This window comes from Staurois parvus, unplaced genomic scaffold (assembly GCF_062004578.1).
Source record: "Staurois parvus isolate SC_StPar_1 unplaced genomic scaffold, SC_StPar_1.0 ptg001208l, whole genome shotgun sequence".
In the NCBI taxonomy this organism is placed as follows: Eukaryota; Metazoa; Chordata; class Amphibia; order Anura; family Ranidae; genus Staurois; species Staurois parvus.
Window position 1 is genome coordinate 323549 of NW_028319004.1, and position 26774 is coordinate 350322.

At 45.0% G+C, this 26774-nt stretch overlaps 1 protein-coding gene across 1 annotated transcript in view; it reads right to left on the minus strand.

Moving 5' to 3' along the window:
- Positions 1–14646: 14646 nt before the first annotated feature.
- The window catches only part of LOC149438164 (uncharacterized), a 101634-nt gene continuing 89506 nt past the window's right edge, over positions 14647–26774 (minus strand). The window contains exon 4 of the mRNA XM_089660180.1: positions 14647–16965. Coding sequence (XP_089516306.1) covers positions 15640–16965 — 1326 coding nt within the window. The 3' untranslated portion in view covers positions 14647–15639. The remainder of the gene's footprint in view (positions 16966–26774) is intronic.

Sequence of the window (26774 nt, forward strand, 5' to 3'; positions counted from 1 at the left end):
GGTCCCTGTACGGCCTCCCATTGCTGCTGTCTCCATCGCCACACTCTGCCATGTGCCACTTTCAGGTCTCCTCACACACTGCTGGTGTGTAGAATTTTTTGACATAGGGTGCTGGCAGATTATGGGCCTCCCATTGCTGCTGCCAGGCCCCTAATCTGCCATAGGCCCCTATATACCGCTTCCTCATGCTGCTGCCAGGTCCAGAGTCTCTCATGCCATGTGCCACTTTCAGGTCTCCTCACACTGCTGGTGTGTAGAATTTTTTGACATAGGGTGCTGGCAGATTACGGGCCTCCCATTGCTGCTGCCAGGCCCCTAATCTGCCATGGGCCCCTATATACCGCCTCCTCATGCTGCTGCCAGGTCCAGAGTCTGTCATGGGTCCCTGTACGGCCTCCCATTGCTGCTGTCTCCATCGCCACACTCTGCCATGTGCCACTTTCAGGTCTCCTCACACACTGCTGGTGTGTAGAATTTTTTGACATAGGGTGCTGGCAGATTACGGGCCTCCCATAGCTGCTGCCAGGCCCCTAATCTGCCATAGGCCCCTATATACCGCCTCCTCATGCTGCTGCCAGGTCCAGAGTCTCTCATGGGTCCCTGTACGGCCTCCCATTGCTGCTGTCTCCATCGCCACACTCTGCCATGTGCCACTTTCAGGTCTCCTCACACACTGCTGGTGTGTAGAATTTTTTGACATAGGGTGCTGGCAGATTATGGGCCTCCCATTGCTGCTGCCAGGCCCCTAATCTGCCATAGGCCCCTATATACCGCTTCCTCATGCTGCTGCCAGGTCCAGAGTCTCTCATGCCATGTGCCACTTTCAGGTCTCCTCACACTGCTGGTGTGTAGAATTTTTTGACATAGGGTGCTGGCAGATTATGGGCCTCCCATAGCTGCTGCCAGGCCCCTAATCTGCCATAGGCCCCTATATACCGCCTCCTCATGCTGCTGCCAGGTCCAGAGTCTGTCATGGGTCCCTGTACGGCCTCCCATTGCTGCTGTCTCCATCGCCACACTCTGCCATGTGCCACTTTCAGGTCTCCTCACACACTGCTGGTGTGTAGAATTTTTTGACATAGGGTGCTGGCAGATTACGGGCCTCCCATAGCTGCTGCCAGGCCCCTAATCTGCCATAGGCCCCTATATACCGCCTCCTCATGCTGCTGCCAGGTCCAGAGTCTCTCATGGGTCCCTGTACGGCCTCCCATTGCTGCTGTCTCCATCGCCACACTCTGCCATGTGCCACTTTCAGGTCTCCTCACACACTGCTGGTGTGTAGAATTTTTTGACATAGGGTGCTGGCAGATTAAGGGCCTCCCATAGCTGCTGCCAGGCCCCTAATCTGCCATAGGCCCCTATATACCGCCTCCTCATGCTGCTGCCAGGTCCAGAGTCTCTCATGGGTCCCTGTACGGCCTCCCATTGCTGCTGTCTCCATCGCCACACTCTGCCATGTGCCACTTTCAGGTCTCCTCACACTGCTGGTGTGTTGAATTTTTTGACATAGGGTGCTGGCAGATTATGGGCCTCCTATAGCTGCTGCCAGGCCCCTAATCTGCCATAGGCCCCTATATACCGCTTCCTCATGCTGCTGCCAGGTCCAGAGTCTCTCATGCCATGTGCCACTTTCAGGTCTCCTCACACTGCTGGTGTGTAGAATTTTTTGACATAGGGTGCTGGCAGATTACGGGCCTCCCATTGCTGCTGCCAGGCCCCTAATCTGCCATGGGCCCCTATATACCGCCTCCTCATGCTGCTGCCAGGTCCAGAGTCTGTCATGGGTCCCTGTACGGCCTCCCATTGCTGCTGTCTCCATCGCCACACTCTGCCATGTGCCACTTTCAGGTCTCCTCACACACTGCTGGTGTGTAGAATTTTTTGACATAGGGTGCTGGCAGATTACGGGCCTCCCATAGCTGCTGCCAGGCCCCTAATCTGCCATAGGCCCCTATATACCGCCTCCTCATGCTGCTGCCAGGTCCAGAGTCTCTCATGGGTCCCTGTACGGCCTCCCATTGCTGCTGTCTCCATCGCTACACTCTGCCATGTGCCACTTTCAGGTCTCCTCACACTGCTGGTGTGTAGAATTTTTTGACATAGGGTGCTGGCAGATTACGGGCCTCCCATAGCTGCTGCCAGGCCCCTAATCTGCCATAGGCCCCTATATACCGCCTCCTCATGCTGCTGCCAGGTCCAGAGTCTGTCATGGGTCCCTGTACGGCCTCCCATTGCTGCTGTCTCCATCGCCACACTCTGCCATGTGCCACTTTCAGGTCTCCTCACACACTGCTGGTGTGTAGAATTTTTTGACATAGGGTGCTGGCAGATTACGGGCCTCCCATAGCTGCTGCCAGGCCCCTAATCTGCCATAGGCCCCTATATACCGCCTCCTCATGCTGCTGCCAGGTCCAGAGTCTCTCATGGGTCCCTGTACGGCCTCCCATTGCTGCTGTCTCCATCGCCACACTCTGCCATGTGCCACTTTCAGGTCTCCTCACACTGCTGGTGTGTAGAATTTTTTTGACATAGGGTGCTGGCAGATTACGGGCCTCCCATAGCTGCTGCCAGGCCCCTAATCTGCCATGGGCCCCTATACCGACTCCTCATGCTGTGACGTTGCAACAAGGTGGAATTCAACCCTACATATGTTAGACCGCCTTTACGAACAGCAAAAGGCCATCACAGATTTCCTGATGTTAAAAGCGGATAAAGGTATTCCCTGTGTAACTTAGATGTCAGCCATTGGCAGCTCATGCGTGACACCTGCGCTTGCTCAGGCCCTTTGAGGAGGCCACACTATTCGTGAGTCGGCAGGACTATGGGATGAACGACGTCATTCCTCTGTTGCACGTCCTGGAACAAATGCTGTTAACAATGGCTGGTCAGGGTGCGGTAGACGTGGCGCACAGATCTCAACGCCACATGACCCCTGTGGGGGCAGGACAGGAAGAAGAGGAGGAGGTAGAGGAGGACATTGGTGCTCAGGAATTATTGAGTGAAATGGGTGGTTTTTCCACTCAGCGGACAGGAGTGGAGGAGCAGGAGCATCTGGTAGAGGAGGAGGAGGAGGAGGAGACAGAGGACCCAGACGCACCGTGGCAGTATGCTGTGGAGATGGAGGCAGGGAGTCCCTCGCATTCCTTGGCACAAATGGCCCATAGCATGCTCGGTTGCTTGCGTAGCGACAGCCGAATAATAACCATCAGACAGAGGGATGACTTTTGGCTGTCCACCTTGTTGGACCCTCGCTACCGTTCCAAAATGGTGGCCTTTTTCACACCTGCTGAGAGGGAGGCCAAAATAACGTACTATAAAAACCACCTATGTAGTCAGCTGGTCTCTGCCTGTCTGCGCCAACGTCCATCCTCAGACACTGTGGGCCCTGTGCGCTCGCGTTCCGCTGCCATGGCAGCAGGGGAGGGGTGGGGTGGTAGGAGCAGTGGCAGCTCCACCAGCAGCGGCTGCCTCAGTCTGCAGTCGATGATGAGTAGCTTTCTTCACCAGCGCAGTGAGGAAACTACTAACCAGCCGCAGCAGCAGCAGCAGCAGCAGCATCAGGTGGACCTGGAGCAGGACCTCAAACAACAGGCTTAGGCCTACTTGGACAGCACCCTGCCAACCGAGGTAGACAATCCCCTTGACTACTGGGCAACGAAACTTGACCTTTGGCCCCAACTAGCTGAATTTGCCCTTGAAAGGCTGTCATGCCCGGCCAGTAGCGTGGCATCGGAGCGCGTGTTTAGTGCGGCAGGAGGTATTGCAACTCCGCGGAGGACACGACTGTCCACCCAAAGTGTGGAGAGACTCACGTTTGTGAAAATGAATCAGGCGTGGATTAGTCTGGATTTCAAACCACCAGTTCCTGACACAACTGACTAAATCCGCCATGAATCATGCCCCAAACATGTGCCACTTTCAGGTCTCCTCACACTGCTGGTGTGTTCCATTTTTTGTCATAGGGTGCTGGCAGATTACGGGCCTCCCATAGCTGCTGCCAGGCCCCTAATCTGCCATGGGCCCCTATACCGCCTCCTCATGCTGCTGCCAAGTCCAGAGTCTCTCATGGGTCCCTGTACGGCCTCCCATTGCTGCTGTCTCCATCGCCACACTCTGCCATGTGCCACTTTCAGGTCTCCTCACACTGCTGGTGTATTCCATTTTTTGTCATAGGGTGCTGGCAGATTACGGGCCTCCCATAGCTGCTGCCAGGCCCCTAATCTGCCATGGGCCCCTATACCGCCTCCTCATGCTGCTGCCAGGTCCAGAGTCTCTCATGGGTCCCTGTACGGCCTCCCATTGCTGCTGTCTCCATCGCCACACTCTGCCATGTGCCACTTTCAGGTCTCCTCACACTGCTGGTGGGTTCCATTTTTTGTCATAGGGTGCTGGCAGATTACGGGCCTCCCATAGCTGCTGCCAGGCCCCTAATCTGCCATGGGCCCCCGTACCGACTCCTCATGCTGCTGCCAGGCCCGTAATCTGTCATGGGCCCCTGTTGTCGCTTGTTGGCATATTCCGCTCGTTCAGATGCTCCTTCTCCTGCTACTCCTCTTCACGGATTCCGTCAGCAGTCTTTCTTGGAATCCGTTTCCAAGAGACAACAGTTTGCGAGCACGCACCAGACGGTGCAGAAACTGAACGTCCTCCTGTCCAAGTTGCTGCTGCCAGGCTCGTAATCTGTCATGCGCCCCTGTACCGCCTCCTCATGCTGCTGCCAGGTCCAGAGTGTGTCATGGGCCCCCGTACCGACTCCAAATGCTGCTGCCAGGCCCGTAATCTGTCATGGGCCCCTGTACCGCCTCCCCATGCTGCTGCCAGGTCCAGATTGTGTCATGGGTCCCTGTACGGCCTCCCATTGCTGCTGCCAGGCCTGTAATCTGCCATGGGCCCCCGTACCGACTCCTCATGCTGCTGCCAGGCCCGTAATCTGCCATGGGCCCCTGTACCGCCTCCTCATGCTGCTGCCAGGTCCAGAGTGTGTCATGGGTCCCTGTACGGCCTCCCATTGCTGCTGTCTCTATCGCCACACTCTGCCATGTGCCACTTTCAGGTCTCCTCACACTGCTGGTGGTTTCCATTTTTGTCATAGGGTGCTGTATGGCCTCCCATTGCTGCTGCCTCCACCGCCACACTGTGGCTCCACACTCTGGTTTTGGCCCCGTGACTGGCCAAATGAGTGAAGTGTGCGGTGATTCTAAGATCGACGGCACTCATCTGCATGTCATACTGCCTGACAGTATTATTTCTCTTCCCCAGCAGACTCCAAGGGCATTTAAATTAAAGGTACAGTGTTCAGCACTAATATTAAGTCTCTCTGAAGCCTAGAAACACCCTTTTTTAAGTTAAATTCACAGCGAATATATTCGACTCGAATCGAAATTTTTCTACGAATTCGCCGAATCAGTCGAATCGAATTTTTGAATACTTCGCTCATCTCTAGTAGAGACCCTAAGCCTCAACCTCAATACAAATTGCCATTAGAATCAATTAATCCAGTTTCTTCCATTATAGAGGAGTTTTTACAGCAAGGAATTTAAAGAAAGTACAATCAGTGGTGAATAATTGTATTTGGCCTATCAAGAAAGCTGATAATTCATATTCTTTATCAGTTGATTTCAGGATCACCTCCGACAAACACTGGGAAAAGAACGTTCTGATGTCAACATCGAGTAGCCCACGCCCAACACGTTTCGTCACCACAACGTCATCAAGGGGCGGAGGTGATCCGCGGTGAGCGGGGATCGTTCATCACCTCATTGCTGTGCATTGCTGTTTAAGCTGGTGTCTGTCTGGACACCTTTTTTGTGAGTTGTTTGAGCTTTTATTAAATTTACATATGTTTTAAACGTACTGCACCATCATGCTTTTTCCTTTGTCCCTGAGTGTGATTCATGCATATATGGAGGTATGGAATTAAATGGAGAGACTCATCATGAGATCCTTGGCTGCAGAGTATTGCTTTTGGTAGTGATACATTATCCTTCCTACTGTTCACCATTATTGATTACCTGGACGTGATTAAGAATTACCACATCTAATATCTGGACATCGTTCATTCACCGCTCCCAGAGCACAAGTGCTATTGCTGCTCTATAATTTGATCAGCATATAGCTCTGGTGAGTTCATTTAATTCATTTGGTGGTGGATTATTCACAGTGTTATGAAGTCACAGAGAATATTTAGATTTTGTTTTGGACACTAGTTTATTTTGGACACTTAATATATGGTGAGATAGATATATATATATATATATATATATATATATTTTTTTTTTTTTAGCGCATACCCTTATGAGATTTTGTTCACTTTGCCAAATTAATTGTTTGTATATATAATTTTTTTTGGTGGGTGTTGCTGCTGACACATAGCTTATTATTTTAAATAGTGTGGCGCTTTTTCTATTTATTTTGTGAAGTAAATCATTGTAAAGATTTTATACCCAATTTTGCAGAGAAGTCTAGATCATTATTTGATCGTTTGAGACAAAAACATGGTGTGTTTGATCAATGGGATCAAACTGAGAAAGAAGCCTTTGAACTATTGAAAAGAGATTTGCAGAATGCTACTACATTGAGTACTGCTGAGTTTTGTAGTAAAATTCCTTTTGTTTTAGAAACCAATGTTTGTAACCAATAATGCAAACTCAGCAACTTTGTCACAATTAAAAGAAGGTGATCAGAAAATAATAGGTTTCTTCTCAAGAACTTTGACAAATATGGAAAAAAACTTTGATGCACATATGAAAAAATTGTTAAGTGTTTCCTTTGCAGTCAAGGTAACTGAAAACATTGTGAGATCTAGTAAGATCATATTACAGACACCTGATTCATCACTGAAACTCCTAGAGGAAGATGGTTCAACAGACAATTATCGTGAAAATGATCCTATATGGTACAAAACACTGTCATCCAAACACATACAGATAGATGTAACAAAAAGACATTTTCAGGAAAACATACCAACACATGTTTGTACAGCTGTAGGTGAGAAGTTTGTACCTCATGTTTTCAGTATAAGAAGTGAGAAAAGTTTTAAACCAGTATGTATTACTGCAGATCAGTACAATACTACAAGAAGTAAGTCAACACAAAAAACAGTTACGCATATTTCCAATGTTATAGAGATAAGATCAAAGGCAGTCCTTTGTCATCTCTGGGTAGATACAAAACCTTTCTTTGTTTTTGAAACCAAGGTTTTGAATCATGACCAATAATGGAGATGTAGCGTCCTGTTATATTTAAATTCACAGAACATTTGTAGAAGAATTTAGGCCATTTTAGGAAAAATAGAACACTACAAGTCAATAAGAAATGTTATAATAAAAATATGTCTTCCATGTCATGACTAGAAATGTTTGTGATTGTGATATGTGATATTAATAGATTAATGTAAGAGGATTAACCAATGTAAAATGATCAATTCCAAAATAATGATACTGCATTTCTGTTACAGGAAATGACTTAAGAGTAACTGCTAAAAGAAAGCTCAAATATTTCTAAACCTTTCAGATGATAGTACATTTTCCAAAAAGGAAATCTATTCTGGAAGAAGCTTTGCAAAAATAATTCACTCATCATAGTTTTTGTTGTCTTTTTATGTTCAATAAAGTTATTTTAACTTTACAGAGCGCTAGAAGAAGACAAGAATTCTCAAGGCATCTCATAGAGGAAGAACTTATAAAACAATTGACTTTTGACTACTGATGAAATAATTCATTCGTCAGATACAGTGGGGATCGAAAGTTTGGGCACCCCAGCTAAAAATTTGTATTAATGTGCATAAAGAAGCCAAGGAAAGATGGAAAAATCTCCAAAAGGCATCAAATTACAGATTAGACATTCTTATAATATGTCAACAAAAGTTAGATTTTATTTCCATCATTTACACTTTCAAAATAACAGAAAACAAAAAAATGGCATCTGCAAAAGTTTGGGCACCCTGCAGAGTTAATATCTTGTACTGCCCCCTTTGGCAAGTATCACAGCTTGTAAACGCTTTTTGTAGCCAGCCAAGAGTCTTTCAATTCTTGTTTGAGGTATCTTTGCCCATTCTTCCTTACAAAAGTCTTCCAGTTCTTTGAGATTTCTGGGCTGTCTGTCACGCACTGCTCTTTTAAGGTCTATCCATAGATTTTCAATTATGTTGAGGTCAGGAGATTGTGAAGGCCATGGCAAAACCTTCAGTTTACGCCTCTTGATGTAATCCCCCGTGGATTTCGAGGTGTGTTTAGGATCATTATCCATTTGTAGAAGCCATCCTCTCTTTAACTTCAGCTTTTTCACAGATGGCATCAAGTTACCATCCAAAATTTGCTGAAATTTTATTGAATCCGTTTTTCCTTCTACTCGTGAGATGTTCCCAGTGCCACTGGCTGCAACACAACCCCAAAGAATGATTGATCCAACCCCATGCTTAACAGTTGGACAGAGGTTCTTTTCATTCAATTCTGTGCCCCTTCTTCTCCAAACGTACCTTTGCTCAGTCTGGCCAAAAAGTTCAATTTTAACCTCATCGGTCCACAGAACTTGTTTCCAAAATGCATCAGGCTTGTCTATATGTTCATTTGAAAAGTTCAAACAATGATTTTTGTGGTGAGGACGTAGAAGAGGTTTTCTTCTGATGACTCTTCCATGAAGACCATATTTGTACAAGTATCTCTTTATAGTGGAATAGTGACCACAACTCCAGTGTCTGCCAGATCTTTCTGGAGGGATCGTGCAGTGAAACGTGGGTTTTGAATTGTTTTTCTCACAATCCTGCGAGCTGTTCTGTCTGATATTTTTCTTGGTCTTCCAGATCTTGCTTTAACTTCCACTGTTCCTGATGACTGCCATTTCTTAATTACATTCCGAACAGAGGATATTGACATCTGAAAACGCTTTGCTATCTTCTTATAGCCTTCTCCAGCTTTGTGAGCGTCAACTATTTTCAGTTTCAGTTTTCTAGACAACTGCTTAGAAGAACCCATGGTGCTGATTGTTGGGGCAAGGTCAGATAAGTCTGGGCATTTAAAACCTTTGAGATTGACATCACCTGGTCTTCCCAGACGATGATTGAGAACAATCCATGACACTGGCAGGTCTCAGCTTTGCAAAGGGGGCAGTGCATGCTATAAATTCTGCAGAGTGCCCAAACTTTTGCAGACGCCATTTTTTTGTTTTCTGTTATTTTAAAAGTGTAAATGATGGAAATAAAATCTAACTTTTGTTGACATATTATAAGAATGTCTAATCTGTAATTTGATGCCTTTTGAAGATTTTTACATCTTTCCTTGGCTTCTTTATGCACATTAATACAAATTTTTAGCTGGGGTGCCCAAACTTTCGATCCCCACTGTATATTTTTTTTTGTGTGTACATTTTATTTTGACATGATTTGTTTACCATATCAAGATGAGATCAGTTTTCACACAAACATTTACAATCACACACTATGTACTTTCAGAAGTGAAAGGGTTAAACTTTTGTTACAACAGAGTCACTCTAATTAGTCAGAACATCTGTTGTTAATTAAGCTAGAGATAAGTTTTCCTAAGGTACATATAGAAAAACTGAGACAGCTTTACATTGTTTTTTTTTTTCCAAAAAATATTTTTATTAGAAGAAAGAAGGCATAACAGTGCATATACAGTTATGGAACCAAATCTGAACAAAACATAGCATGTCACCTCCCATTTCGCAGATGGGTCAAAGCTTAAAAAGCAATACAGATCAGAATGGTGTAAGATATTATGACAACATAATATTACAGTCCAGCAAATATACAGAGTATAGGAGATAAGCATTGAGATAGATTGTCTTCTGACCTATGAGCAGGTTTCTATATCAGGGAGTGTGAAATGTTGAGTAAGAACAGCACATGATGTTGTGTCTGTTATGTTTCGTGTGTCCATGGATTGGATATTTGAGTTAAGTGGAGTATAGCACACCTGTTTGAAGATCAATGCTCTGTATTGTTTGTGATATATAAGTGATAGGATTTGGATACAGGTGTGAACTAGAGAACGGACAGAGAGGGGGTTAGTTAGAGAAGGGTATGTAGGGTAGTATAGTGGGAAAGGTAAGTGTATAGGATAGAAAGGAAGGGGAAGGAGAGAAAGAAAGAAGAGAAAAAAAAGGGGGGGAGGGGAGGGCTTTGGGTAAGATAAAACGGGGAAGTAGAGTGTATACTTGTGGATAAATGGCTCACTTCATGTTGAATGAGTCGTGCTAGAAAGATAGACATATAGCTTAAGACGTGGTGTGTATGAAGACAGTCAAGAGGGCAAAACATGGGTTAAATGTCCAAGAGGATAAGCCGTGGTGATAGACCAAGGCACGTCCAGACGTGTAGCAAGTGGTATCTTGGAATACATTGTTATATGTATATTTAAAAAAAAACATTTGATATACATGAATGAATTGAAGTTAGGGAACATATGTTATGGTTAAATGTTGATAAGGTAATTTGAAAAGATGTATGGATTATAGAACTGTGTGCTACACATATATTTTGGAGGGAAAATATGAAACATCTATTTTTTAAGTGACATACATACTTTAAAGTATTGTGCTATAATATTACATTTATTAAGGGGATAAATTATTTGGTGAAAGGAAAATAATAAGGGTTAAAATATTTTTATGTGATACAATACAAAAGGTTTATCAAATAATTCATTTTCCCATTATAGAATCAAGTTGAATATATGTTCAGATCAGTTATCTTAAGATCTAAAAACGCATGAATGGATACGAAAGTGACTAGAATGTGTATAAATGGATTAAGATAAGGAAAATGATTAAGATCTGATAAATCGATCATTTTGAGGGAAATGTTAGAAGCTTTCCTTAACCTAATATCTAATATCTGCTTATTAACAGTACTAACATATGTATGGATGAGTTGGATCTTAATAGGATAATTGAGTTGTTATATTTCTATTTGTTCTAGATTGGGAAAAGTAAGATAAATAGACTTTATATAGTCTGTGAATATATATATGTGGAGATGTATATATATATATATATATATATATATATCTTGGGTTTTTTCTCTACATTCTAGCAACATGTGGTAGTAATTAGTCTAGCTATCCCTCCCCCATCTCTGTAAGCTAAAGTTTCACTCAGACTCTGAGGGGAGGGAAGAAGACTAATTCATCTGTTGTCATTTATCATTGTGGGACTACAAGAGAATACCAGCCCACTTTTAGGAGATGGTGGGGGCTGAATTGCTCCTTTTTTAGAGCAGAACAAAGACTTTGGACACACACTTTTTTTGGAACCAAGGCTAAGAGAGCCTACTTATTCACACCACACACATACACAATTACATATAATATTTATCTCAAGAACAGAACTATATTTTTGGACATTATTTAAACATTCTGTATTCCAATATTTTATTTCTAATTTTATGCAATTATTATTAAATCAATTTTTGAGTTTATGCAAGAGTTGGAAGGACTTTCTATTTTGAGCTTTTCTCACCAATACAAGTTAATAAAATATCAAGACAATACGGTATTTTACACAATGTGTAACATATATAATGATACAATGTATCTCTCTTCCATTCAAAGAGAGAAAACAAGGGGGTGGGCTTCATAGTGACTGATCACTGTGATAGCCAATCAGGGGCTGTCACAGCGATCATGTGACCCAGAATTGAGAGTTCCAGGACCCGGGGCTCTCACTGACACCCCGGTCTTTGTGCTGGGAGTGCGCCATGCGGTGTGCTCCCAGCACAAAGACAGGTACACACAGAAAAAATCCCAGGTGTGGTCTGAGAGGTCACTAATTTGCGTGCGCTCTGCATCAGGGGATTAAACCAGCGCTATGAAACCAGCCATTGATTTAAAATGGTAAATTCTGCATTTGGCCTTCAGATGACGCTAAGTATCCTAGGAATTCTCACCATCTAATAGACAAATGTGGTATTTTCCATGTGAAATGGATGGAAACCCTTCAAGCAGCTCAGCAAAGAGCCTCCTACCATTGGTCCCCCCATCCCATTCACACAGAAGGAATGGACTGTACCGGCACTTCTACCTGGGGGAGTTGTTGTTCCATTTATTAATAGACTCCTAAATGTCAGGAGACGATTATTTATTGTATTTATTATTAATACTTCCCTACCCGGCCAATTCTGACATTCCAACATGTAAAAGTCATTATTTGCTGGGAAATGACTGAGAGCCCCCAAATATTATATATAAGCAGAGACCCTGGAGAGGAACATGGTTGCTGGTACAATATTTGTCGCTCCGTATTTCTGCAGATTTTCTTTAATGTACATTTTTTAGAAAAGAAACTTTACCTCATGTTAGTGCAGCAAACACAATATAATACAGTTTTGGGGGTAAAAGATGATGTTATGCCGAGTAAATAGATACCTAACATGTCACGCTTTACAATTACAAATGCCAGTGGAACGGCGCCAAACTACGGGGCCTAAATACCCCTCATAGGTGTCAGTCAGGTTACCAGTGTAGAGTTACACAGGAGGTCTGATGCCGGAATTATCACTCTCACTCTGACATTTCCAGCCATACCTGTGTGGAGACACGTGTGGTGAGAACACCGTTTACAATGCATGGTGGAATTCCGTATGTGTTAGCCTTTGTGTGCAAACAAGGGGGGGGGGGGTGCTTTCATTTTTTTCTTTTAATTTTTTTTCTATTTTTTTACACTGTCCCAATTTATTTATTACTTTTATTGCTATCAGACAGGTTCTCTGTACTGAGACATCTGCGGTCTATTGGACCCCAGATCCCAATCTGACCATAAAAACATCCAATCAAACCAAGATCAGTTCATTCTGATGCTTTCACAAGCTGGAAATGTCTTGTTTACATCTGAGTGACTCTGGAAGTGACACAATCCTCGTTGCTTCTACATCCACGGGGGTTCCTTTATCCAGATCACAGCTCACCTCCTCATAGATTGTTAATAGGTTGGTCTGACAAGAACGATCTTTTCCCATAAATCCATGCTGGTTACTACTAATGATACTATGTTCATCAGCAAATTCTTGGGTATGGTCCCTTATCATCCCTCCAATAGTTTACAAACTATTGATGTTAGGCTGACTGGCTTGGAGCTTCCAGATATGTATCTCGGTCCTTTCTGGAATACTGGAACCACGTTAGATTTTCACCAAACTGCTGCCACCATTCCGGTCAGTAAGCTTTCCTAAAGATGAAGAATGACTGTCTATCAATAACCTGGCTACATTCTTTGAGGACTCTCAGGTGCAACCCATCTGGTCCTGGTGATTCATTCACATTTAGTTTTTTTTTAGACCTTCTAGTCTTTTGTAAGGGGCCACTACACTGACCACTGATAAAAGGGAATCCTTCCCCAATTGGTCACAAAATGTAAGGGACCATTACACTGACCACTGATAAAAGGGGAATCCTTCTCCAATTGGTAACAAAATGTAAGGGGCCACTACATTGACCACTGATAAAAGGGAATCTTCCAATTGGTCACAAAATTTAAGGGACCACTACACTGACCACTGATAAAAGGGGTTCCTTCTTCCATTGGTCACCAATGTAAGGGACCATTACACTGACCACTGATATAAGGGGGTCCTTCTCCCATTGGTCACCAATGTAAGGGACCGCTACATGGACCACTGATATAAGGGGGTCCTTCTCCCATTGGTCACCAATGTAAGGGACCACTACACTGACCACTGATATAAGGGGTCCTTCTCCCATTGGTCACCAATGTAAGGGACCAGTACACTGACCACTGATATAAGGGGGTCCTTCTCCCATTGGTCACCAATGTAAGGGACCAGTACACTGACCACTGATATAAGGGGTCCTTCTCCCATTGGTCACCAATGTAAGGGACCACTACACTGACCACTGATATAAGAGGGTCCTTCTCCCATTGGTCAGCAATGTAAGGGACAAATACAATGACCACTTGGGATGATCTCTGGGTTTAGTTGTCGGAGAGTAGGGATGAGACGACAGTACAAACCAAACTTTGCCTGTTCCGGTCCCGTGTTTTGCAGGAGCCGATCATCACACATAGAAGAGACATTTCTACCACTTCTATATATAACAGCTTCCCGCTGTCACTGGTGCCTGAGGAAGACATGGATGGGTACAGCGGCCACACCCCCAGGAATCAGTGATGTCATTGGGAATCCCTGCCATGTAAGGAAGGGGGCGGGGAAAGCAGTGACATCACTGACCAAATATGGTCACATTTGGGTAATAAGGTCCCACCATCCCTGTCCCTTCACTTATGTAGATGATGACAGTTTAGGGAGCTGTCATTGGGCTGGTGCTATTGTCGGGTACTATATACCCCATACTCATTCACATGGGGGGACGGTATAGGGGGGCCCCCTGTTATTAAAGGGGGTTTCCAGAATCCAATATGACCCCCACCCACAGATCCCCACAGCCACCAGACAAGGTGCTATACCTGGGGGAATCCCCGCTGGTAAGGTGACCCCCATGTTGTGGACATGTGGTCTGGTATGGATCAGGAGGGGGGGCACACTACAGCCCCCTCTGCACTCTGTATGGTGGGCTGTATATGATATACTGCTGACCCCCGCACTCTGCGCCGTTATTGAAGGGTGTGAGGTGTCACCGAGGAGCAATGTTCTATATTGAAGTTTGCCATCATTGCACCGACACACACAATAGTTTTTGTTCAATAAATGTTTTATTATAATTTTACATTTAACAAGATTGAAGCATAAAAATCAGGAAATAGTAAAGGAAGGAATCGGATTGGTCAGGAAGATCCCTTGTCTGGAATGTGGGGGCGGAGTCATTATTGGTGTACAATACAATACACAACGTGTTCCATTATTATAACAAAATATTGTAGAAAAGATCCCAACATAGAAAATGGGGGAAAGGAGGAAATAAAGGCGGATATGAAGGGGAATCTGTGTACGGGGAACACCTTAACAATCACCACCATTTTATTCTCCAGGGCCTCTGATGTCACAGAATAGATGTTTGGGGGTTTATCTCATCTTCAGGACCAAAATCTGCATTTTCCCATGTGTGCAAAATCATGCAGAAACAGCTCTGGCAGTGAGAGGGTTAATGTGGGCTAGATGGGATCCCTCTGCTGGGGTGACATTAGAGCTCCCCCTAGCTGCAGCCTGGTAATAACATTGCTGGGAGGTCTATTCATTTCTCTGCTCCATACTTCCCGTCTTTATAGAAACGTCTCCTGACATTTGGGGGTCTATTCATAGAATGTTTGTATAGCAATTCCCTCAGTGAGAGTTCATGTCCATTCCTCCTGTGTGAATGGGGGAACCAATGTTATTAGGATCACATCTGAGCTGCTGGAATGTCTTCCATTCATGGAAAATACATTGAAAACTTCTTCTCCTGCCATCAATGGCCAACCCGGTCCCACACTTCATCCATGTCTTTGGGGGCCTCTCATCTCCTTATCAACTGTTTCTTCCATGATGAAGATCAGCCATGGAGTATATCTGAGGTGTATATCAGGGTGTGCTTCTTCCCCACATGAGAGCTGGGATGTCCAGCAACATTCATCTAGAAGACATTTCCCGCACTCAAGGCACTAATACACCTCCAGGGTTGTGTGGGACCCCTGATATACAGGAAGGCAGGACTTCAGTGAGGAAAATTTCCCTCACTCAGGACAGGAAAGTGGCTTCTCCCCCGTGTGAGATCTCTGATGTGTGTGAAGATTGGACTTCACTGAAAAACATTTCCCACACTCAGGACAGGAATGTGGCTTCTCCCTTGTGTGAGATTTCTGATGTCTGTAAAGATTGGACTTCACTGCAAAACATTTCCCACACTCAGGACAGGAATGTGGCTTCTCCCCCGTGTGAGATCTCTGATGTCTGTAAAGAGTGGACATCTGTGAAAAACATTTCCCGCACTCAGGACATGAATGCGGCTTCTCCCCCTTGTGAGATTTCTGATGTTTATGAAGAATGGACTTCCGCGCAAAACATTTTCCACACTCAAGACAGTAATATGGCTTCTCACCCGTGTGAGATCTCTGATGTCTGTGAAGACTGGACATCTGTGAAAAACATTTCCTGCACTCAGGACAGGAATATGGCTTCTCACCTGTATGAGATCTCTGATGTGTGTGAAGAAGGGACTTCAATGAAAAACATTTCCCGCACTCAGGACAGGAATACGGCTTCTCCCCCGTATGAGATCTCTGATGTCTGTAAAGATGGGACTTCAGTGAAAAGCATTTCCCACACTCAGGACAGGAATACGGCTTCTCTCCCGTGTGAGATCTCTGATGACTATGAAGTTTGGACTTCTCTGAAAAACATTTCCCACACTCAGGACAGAAAAATAACTTCTCCCCTGTGTGAGACCTCTGATGTCTGTAAAGACTGGACTTCGCTGAAAAAAATTTCCCACACTCAGGACAGGAATACGGCTTCTCCCCCATGTGAGATCTTTGATGTGTGTAAAGATTGGACTTCACTGAAAAACATTTCCCGCACTCAGGACAGGAATACGGCTTCTCCCCCGTGTGAGATCTTTCATGCACATTAAGATGGGATTTATGATGGAAACCCTTCCCGCACTCAGGACAGGAATATGGCTTCTCCCCTGTGTGAGATTTCTGATGTCTGCAAAGATGTGACTTCTTTGAAAAAAATTTCCCACACTCAGGACAGGAATACGGTTTCTCCCCCGTGTGAGATATTTTATGCAGATTATGACCGAATTTAGAACAGAAACCGTTCCCGCACTCAGTACAGGAGAAGCTCTTCCCTGTTGGAAGGCCGGTCCGGTCCCGCACAGTCTGAGGTTCCTCAGGATACGAGGAATCCGATGGTCCATCTACACTGGGTGGTGCCGGATGGACATTGGAGGGAGTCGGGTTTTCTCCTGGACTATACTGTGTGATGTCCTCATCGTCTACTTTCCAGTCTGGAGACAAAGTGAGACAATCCTCGGAGGTTTTCCTCATCTCCCGGCCATGGACTAAAATACAAAGACAAAGAGGATTACTAGACAGGAGCTGATTGGTTCCTCCAAACTAGGACTCCACCCACATCAGGCAGCTTGGTCTCTGAGGAACTTACAATTCCACCCTCAAGGGAACTAGGAAATGGCTCCTCTGATCTCCTACCAGGTCATTTCTTTATTCATGGACCTTAGTCAGAGAGTGAGGAAACAACCAGAAGTGTCTTTTATAGGAGGGACAGTGATGAGGGGATTATAGGACGAGGGTCCCCACCCCCTCTATCACTCATCGCCATCTTCCCAACACAAGAAGTACTGCACTTCCTTATTTACTCCATGATTTAGTCATGAAGAACAGCGGGGCTGAGCCCCACCAGAGGTCAGAGAGTGAGGATGGGGGGAGAACAACCAAGATGAAGACTGGACTGATCCTGAAGACCACCATCATTGGGGTATTGACTCCTCCCTCATTATCACTTTCTGTTTAAGGGTCCAAAGTTGGAGGATGTTATCACATTATTATCACCATGTAAAAGTCTGTGCTCCAATCACATCATCCGATATAAAATGTCCAGCTGGGAGGAAATGGGTGAAAAATAATTAAGGCCTAAAGTGAAGGAAATGTGTATTTGCTCCCCCGCTGATGTTGAATGTTCGCCCCTCACACAGAAATGATCGGTCTAACAATGGAATGTTCGCCCCTCACACAGAAACGATCGGTCTAACAATGGAATGTTCGCCCCTCACACAGAAACGATCGGTCTAACAATGGAATGTTCGCCCCTCACACAGAAACGATCGGTCTAACAATGGAATGTTCGCCCCTCACACAGAAACGATCGGTCTAACAATGGAATGTTCGCCCCTCACACAGAAATGATCGGTCTAACAATGGAATGTTCGGTGTAACACTGAGAGACAGAATACAACAACAAATTCAGCAGAAATGCGTCTAACAAATGATGACTGATCTGCATGTTCATGAGGGAAAGAAGGATTTGATCCCCTTCACAAAACATGACTTAGTACTTGGTGGCCAATCCCTTGTTGGCAATCACAGAGGTCAGACGTTTCCTGGAGTTGGCCCCCAGGTTTGCACACATCTCAGGAGGGATTTTGGCCCACTCCTCTTGGCAGATCCTCTCCAAGTCATTAAGGTTTGGTGGATGACGTTTGGCAACTCGAACTTTCAGCTCCCTCCACAGATTTTCAATCGGATGAAGGTGTGGAGACGGGCTAGGCCACTCCAGGACCTTAATGTGCTTCTTCTTGAGCCCCTCCTTTGTTGCCTTGGACGTGTGTTTTGGGTCATTGTCATGCTGGAACACCCATCCACCACCCATTTTCAATGCCTTGGCTGAGGGAAGAAGGTTCTCACCCAAGATATGATGGTACATTGCCCCGTCCATCGTCCCTTTGATGCGGTGCAGTTGTCCTGTCCCCTTAGCAGAAAGACACCCCCTGTAACGGACCGCCTAGCGGCACCACTAGCACTCCACTGGTCAGGTATCCCCAGAGCGTGGAATCTAAGCCCCAGGGTACTTGTTCACCAGGGCCCCTGATGGTGGGGATGGACTTGGAGTACCCCGAGACCAGGTCAAGACTACTGAGCACACCCGTCAGTGGTAGGGGTGTTCGCCAGGGGCTCCAACAGGGGAGAGCCTGATATGAGGTCGGGTGACCCCGATGGGATGGATGGATGGCTGAGCAAGTGCGAAGTCAGACAGGCTGAGTCGGTAACAGAGAGGACAGTACTGTACAAGACAGTGGGCAGAGAATCGTAGGGTCACACGCCAGGTCAGCAACAGCAGGTCAAGAACAATCCGGGTCAACAACTTACTAGGTACAGGTTCGCAGGATACAGAATGCAGGTAAGACCAGAAGGCACTGAATGACAGCTCAGGGCCATTTAAATATCCCGCCCTGCGCTGTCATTGGTGCCACGTGCGCGCCCGCGGTCCCTACTGCGCATGCGCAAACTCACTCGCCGCGGTCGGCCAGGTCTCAGTGCCCGCATTCCGACACAGGGCGGTGCACTGCACCTGTGCCGAGCCCATCGCGACAGTGATCCCTGACACCCCCAAAGCAGAATGTTTCCACCACCATGTTTCACAGTTGGGATGGTGTTCTTGGGGTCATAGGCAGCATTCCTACTCCTCCTCCAAACACGGCGAGTTGAGTTGATGCCAAAGAGCTGGATTTTGGTCTCTTCTGACCACAACACTTCCCACCAGTCCTCCTCTGCATCATTCAGATGTTCAGTGGCAGACTTCAGACTGGCCTGGACATGTGCTTTCTTGAGCAGAGGGACCGTGCGGGCACTGCAGGATTTCAGTCCTTGTCGGCGTAGTGTGTTACCAATTGTTTTCTTGGTGACTGCGGTCCCAGCTGCCTGGAGATCATTGACAAGATCCTGACGTGTAGTTCTGGGATGATTCCTCACTGTTCTCATGATCATTGACACTCCACGAGGTGAGATCTTGCATGGTGCACCAGACCTAGGGAGACTGACACTTGTTTTGTGTTTCTTCCATTTGTGAATGATTGCACCAACTGTTGTCACCTTCTCACCAAGCTGCTTGGCCATAGTTTGGTAGCCCAGTCCAGCCTTGTGTAGGTCTACCATCTTGTCCCTGACATCCTTGGACAGCTCTTTGGTCTTTGCCATGGTGGAGAGTTTGGAATCTGATGGTTTGATTGCTCCTGTGGACAGGTGTCTTTTATACAGGTAACACAATGAGATTAGCAGCACTCCCTTTAAAAGACTGCTTCTAATCTCAGCTTGTTACCTGTATGAAAGACACCTGGGAGCCAGAAATCCTGCTGAATGATAGGGGATCAAATCCTTCTTTCCCTCATGAACATGCAGATCCGTCATCATTTGTTAGACGCATTTCTGCTGAATTTGTTGTTGTATTCTGTCTCTCAGTGTTACACCGAACATTCCATTGTTAGACCGATCATTTCTGTGTGAGGGGCGAACATTCCATTGTTAGACCGATCATTTCTGTGTGAGGGGCGAACATTCACCATCAGCCGGGGAGCAAATACGCATTTCCTTCACTGTATGTAATGTACAACTTATCATAAAAGATACAAAAGTTAGGACTAAACAGTATTAGTTTTCTTCTATATTCATCTGGTGATCTAGCCAGTAAATCTGTTTTATAAAAACTCTGCAGCAGAATGTATCAGTTCCAGGGATGAGGCAGACCATTTACCACTGACAGGGGGCTTACAATGATCAGCTTTTATTTATTCATGTAAAACTTTTATCCCAAAAGAAAAAAACTGTTTGATGTAACTGATTATGAAGTGTGATCTGGAGTTTGGCTTCAATTAGTTACTGTTTTTATATCTGCTAGTACATCTAACACTCCCCTCCCCCCAGACTGACCATGCTGCTGTCTCCACAGCGGGGGCACTCTAATACAGAAGGTGTGTTACTGGCCAGATCACCAGGTGAAAACGGAAAAAGCCAAAGAAAAGGAATGCAGCCGCCACCTCATCCTATGTCCAGTGATAGCAGTGACATCTACTGGCCACAGTGAGACATCACAAGACAACCTAAACTTAGGGAGAAACCAAGTGAAGAACTATACAATCAGCCTGAGCCAAGTACAGCCCAGCCACAAACTAAACCCACACAGTACCTCTATTCAGGACAAGGGGGCCACACTAATACATAGTGTAAGGATCACATCAAATTGGTGTTTAGTAATCAGAGATCACTTACAGTGGTTGTAACCCTCAGACATGGAATATGAACAAACATATCCCTCTACAGTGTGTACTTGTCTCACTCCAGAGCACTAAGAGTCATTTCTTTCTGCTGTCTCCTTCCTCTGTGATCAGCATGAATCACTTCTGACAAGTCTTCCTGACACCAAGAGAAGAAATGTGAAAGGGAAGAAGCTCCAGCACACAGCCTGTGATTGACAGCCTCAGCTCTGTTCCTGTGTGAAAGTGTACCTTCCCTCCAATCATCTTTCAGAGCTCACATCACTGAGCTCTACAGAATGTGACTTTAGCTCTCTGTCTCTTTTTTTCTGACTTCTCATACAAGCTGTACACATTCTGGGCTTTGAACAGTTGTAGAGAAGAGAGTACTGCAGATAAAAAGGTGCAACATATGTAGGAGGATTTGTTTTATCTCTGTGTATCACCTGAGGCCAGTCACTGCACTGGGTATATGGAGGGATTACAACCACTTTAAATGTTTACTGTAGACAAGTTGCAGAGATCCCACACCGCTGCCTCCCATCTCCTGAGACTGCACTCAGTGACTTGGGTCTGAGACTATACAGACATATCCCTCCACCCGGCACAGCCAGCAGAACACAGAGCAAGGAACCCTGGGAGAAATGTTCTGTCAGAGATATTACTAGACCCGGGCATGGAGAAGAAGATCAATAGCACACACCCCAGGTGCCTAGGTCTAGTAACATTTATGGTGAAATGAACATTTTGCTGCCAGCTGAACCCCAGAACCTCCATAAATCCAGTCTAGATACATAAATTGTGTCTGCAGCACAGAGAAGGAAGATTATCCGAGAGAAATCCAGGAATACAGGACGGGGAACACAGCTCAGGAAAGTGACCAGGGGATTACAGGCTGATATCACCCAGTCCCCGCCCTACTCTGGACCAATCAGTGAGCAGTATGGGTGGAGGAATGGATTTAGTGTTCATGACCCACCTGTGCTGATCTCTGTAGGAGTGTCCTCCTCTATAAATGTCCCCGTTATTCCATCCTCCTCCATAGACTGCTGATCATCCCTCACATACGCCTCTTCTTCTTCTGCTTTCACCTCAAATTCTATATCGATTGGATCTCCACTCTAAATCAAGGAAATGAGAGAAAATATCATCTGTAAAATATAAGGTCACATAAAATATCCACACATTGTCTCTACAAGTCCATGTTCTAGATTCTCCATCCCACCAACCTTGCAATGGGGAGGGATGGTGTGACCTTCTTGTGTGGAATCCCGGGAATACAGAGGACGGGGACATCTCTCTGGTGGGTTCCTGGTATTAGGTGGCTCCATCATATCCTTGTGTCCTTCTGAAAACTCCTCCATCACTCCATACTCCTCATCCTCCTCTTTATACTCTTCTTTAACATCAATATTATCATCCCCGAGGATTCCACTCTGAAAGATATAATAAAACATTCATTGTAACAAACATGCTGTGTATAAATCACAACTACCAAAAATTGTCATCATCTACCTGATGATGGGGAGGGATGGTGTGACCTTCCTGTGTGGAATCCCGGGAATACAGAGGACGGGGACATCTCTCTGGTGGGTTCCCATGACTGGATCCATCTGTAGGAAACACACACACTGACTGAATCCATTGTTTCTATGTGTTTATCAGATGATGGGGGATCTAGGTGGATCCTCCGTACTGCTCTCTCCTTTACAATAAAGTCTCCTCTTACCCGGTGATGTGAGGGGCGGCTGATTGTCCATCATGACGTCCTTGTAGAGATCCTTGTGTCCTTCTAAATATTGATGTATATCATCAACATGTGTGTATCATTATGTGCTGAAGATAAGACGTCACAGTGACTGTGGAGGAAGAGGACGGACATGACTATGGAGGAAGAGGACAGACGTGACTATGGAGGAAGAGGACGGACATGACTATGGAGAAAGAGGACGGACGTGACTATGGAGGAAGAGGACGGACATGATGGGGGTTACTGGGTATAAATAGAACATAACATCTTATTACCTCCTCTGTTGCCACGTCCACCAACGTCTCCAATCTCATTCACACTACATGGCACAGCCTGCCTTTAGTCCAAATGACTTCCTGTATGTTCCTGACATCACTTCCTGTCTGTTCCTGACATCACTTCCTGTCTGTATTCCATAGAGAAGTCCTGTCTGGGTAGTAGAAATGAGATCACCATCTTGTGGAGTTCAGAGGAACTGCAGCCCCCAGAAATGTCCCCTAATACCCATTCCTGCATTGTATCTACCTTACAGAGATATCAGGGAAGAGCCAAAATAACTAAAAAAAGTAAGAAACAATAAAACTAACTTTTATGCAACCAACTGTTTAAAAAATATATTTTACTACAGATAGAAAAGTCTTAAAGACACAGAACACAAGATAAAAACAAAGATATACATAAAAGCAGAGAATCATCCGAGAAACCCCGCCCCATGTGACATCAATGATGTTACATTGGGCGGGGTTTCTCGGATGATGTCCACGGCTGGCCCCGCCCAAAACCTATTTAAGAACTGTCAGCTAGCCTTTTTTTCAGAAGGCTGGACGCCTCCGACGGGACCAGATTTTTTTTTCTGTTTTTTCGGGTCCCCGCTGCCGTGATTGACGTTGGATCTACTTCGGGGGACATTGTTTTAATAAAGGACTTGTCAAAGACCCTGTACTGTGTTTTTTTTACACCACACTTAGTTTTTTTGTGAATGAGTGGATGATGTACCGCAGACTCACTCACGTAGGGGGGGCTGAAATCTGGGGGCCCCCTTGTTAAAGGGGGCTTCCAGATTCTGATAAGCCCCCCGCCCGCAGACCCCCACAACCACCGGCCAGGGTTGTGGGGAAGAGGCCCTTGTCCTCATCGACATGGGGACAAGGTGCTTTGGGGGGGAGCCCCCTCTGCCCCAAAGCACCCCCCCATGTTGAGGGCATGTGGCCTGGTATGGTTCAGGAGGGGGGGCGCTTGCTCGTCCCCCCCTTTCCTGACCTGCCGGGCTGCATGCTCGGATAAGGGTCTGGCATGGATATTGGGGGGTACTCCACGCTGTTTTTTTTTTTTATTTTCGACTTCGAGTTACTCCTTAACATCCATACCAGACCTGAAGGGCTTGATAGGAATGGGAGGGGGGACCCCCGAAGGGCTTGGTATGGATGGGAGGGGGGACCCCCGAAGGGCTTGGTATGGATGGGAGGGGGGACCCCACGCTGTTTTTTTTATTATTTATTTAATTCACAGAAATAATTTAAAATTCAGCTGTCAGTGGGAAACCCCGATGACAGCTGAAACATTCCTTCTGTCCCTGCAGAGAGCTCCGCTATTATATTTGACATTAAAAAGTATAAAAGGTTGCAACATTGTATCTATTTGTATCCATTTCGGATGCAGATGTTTTTATTCGGATACATATAGATACAATGTTGCAGTCTCTGTACTTTTTAATGTCAAATATAATAGCGCAGCTCTCTGCAGGGACAGAAGTAATTACTTCGCTATTATATTTGCCGGCCGTAGACGGGGCGAAAATCGGACAATTTTTTTTACCGTTGGTGGTAACGTCGGCCCATTGAACAACCGATTTTTATTTTTTTTTAAACGGTCAGTTTTCGCCCCATCTATGGCCTGCATTTTTCTTTTTCTTCTTTTTTTTTATTCTGCTTTTTCATTTTCTTCTTCTTTTTCTTGCAGGTCATGGCTCATGTGCAGATTTTTTATCTGTTAAAAGATCAGCCAATTTGCCGATCATTGCCGCTAAAATCGGCCGATCTGCAAAAATCGTCCGATTTTTATCCAAATTTACTGATTAAAAAAAGTTGCAAAATCCCAAGAAATGGCTGACCAATTAACCCACTAACGGCCCGAAAATCAGCCGATTTTTCTTTCGGCCGATTTTAGATCCATCTAAAGCAGGCCATAGATGGATCTAAATTCGGCCGATTTTTCTGCCGAAAAAAAAACCGAACGATTTTCAGGCCGTTAGTGGGTTAATTGGTTGGCCGTTTTTTGGGATTTTGGCACATTTTTTTTATCAGTAAATTTGGAAAACAAAATTTCCAACTTTACTGATAAACAAAATATGCCAAAATCCCGAAAAATGGCCGACCAATTAACCCACTAACGGAAGAGGCCCTTGTCCCCATTAACATGGGGACAAGGTGCTTTGGGGGGGAGCCCCCATGTTGAGGGCATGTGGCCTGGTATGGTTCAGGAGGGGGGGGGCGCTCGCTCGTCCCCTCCTTTCCTGACCTACTGGGCTGCATGCTCGGTTAAGGGTCTGGTATGGATATTGGGGGATCCCCAAGCTGTTTTTTATTTAATTTTGGCGTGGAGTTACCCATTAATATCCATACCAGACTCGAAGGGCTTGGTGTGGATGGGAGGGGGGACCCCATGCTGTTTTTTATTTATTATGGTGCTGGTTTTTAAATGTAGTTCTCCCTTTTTTTTTCTTCACTATAGCTCAGAAATTCACCTGTCACTTCCCCCAGCTAAAAGAGAAAGTTTTCTTGGAATTTATATCCCTAAAGGAAACAATGTTTACTTTGAGTTTATTAAAAGATACAAAGTTTTCTGTAACTTCGGGGAAAGTGACTTCTAAGCTTGTGAACTATAGTGAAGAAAAAAAAAAGGCGGCATTTGCATTTGAAAATCAGCGCCGACATACACTTTATATTGCGAAAAAAATAATTAACAATTGTGTAAACCGAGGCATTATTTTCAATGGATTTTCATTCGTAAACCAAAAATTACGTTAACCGAGGTGTTGGTACACCGAGGTACGCCTGTATTAGTATTGCAATCCTTTGTATTGGGATACATAGAACCAACATACATCTGAATTGGTAACATAGCACAACATTTGTGTCACATTGGAGATATCTGGTAGTTACACTGACCTTGCCCAGGGACCTAGGATTGATTCACACCACAGAAATACAGGCAGGATTAGTGTTCAACAGCTCCGTGGATTAGTGGTTAGCACTGCTGTCTCACAACGCTAGGGTTGTTGGTTTGAATCCCAACCACAGCAATGAATTTGCATGATCTCTGTGTGACTACCCTAACATACATGTGCTGGTGGCAGCATCTTTGCTTTCTGTTTAAATGATCCCTAGAATGTGAATTAGAATGAGGCCTTGTCTGTTCAATCACCTTCAATGCTGCACCTTATGTGAATGTCAAACGATGGGATGAGATAAGGGCCTGGACTAATGATTGATTGGATAATGCTGGTTTGCACTCCACATCCTTTTGGGAAAGTTTGTCAAACATGAGAAGAGTGAGCGAAAGAAATGGATTAAAAAAATAAAATAAAATAATGGCATGGAGTCCCCCCCAAATCCATATCAGACCCTTATCTGAGCATGCAGATACCGCACGCCTTCAAAGATTTATTTCCTTTGTTGAATTGCCTGCTTGGTTCACACTAGATGTGATTTAAAATTGTGATTTTTGTTGGCAATTTCACCGTGTTTTCTGTAGATTTACCAATAAGTTATTGCGTTTTCAATTGTGTTTTGCATTGCGATTTCTATTGTAGTCTATATGTGAAATCGCTACAAAATGCTGAAAAAGTTAGACGAGAACTACTTTTGAAATTGTGCTGCAGCAAATCGCTTACGTTAAGACACTCACATCCACATTCATTAGATTGGATATCAGGTACAATTTCAATTCCCAAATCGCACCTGAAATCGTGCACCCTGGATGTGACTTGGCATGCGATTTGCATGGCATGCGACTTGCAAATCGTATGCCAAGTCGCACCCTATTGTCTGCTATTAGAGCGGTCACATGGGTGCGTTTCCGACACTGATTTCTATAGTAGTACATGTACTACTTTTATGACGATTTGCATAGATATCTGTGTCAGATGTCTTGCAAATCGTAAGGAAATCAGCATCTTCACTGTACGTCGCACAATTTCTAAATCGGCTTTGATGTGACCGCGGTGTAAGGCCTTTTTATGTTTGATTTCCTGAGTGTTTTTCCGATTTATGGAAAATGTCGTATACTAGCAAAAGTGAATTGACATTTTCAGTACTGCATGCGAGATGTGGTCATGTGACTGCCTTAACTCA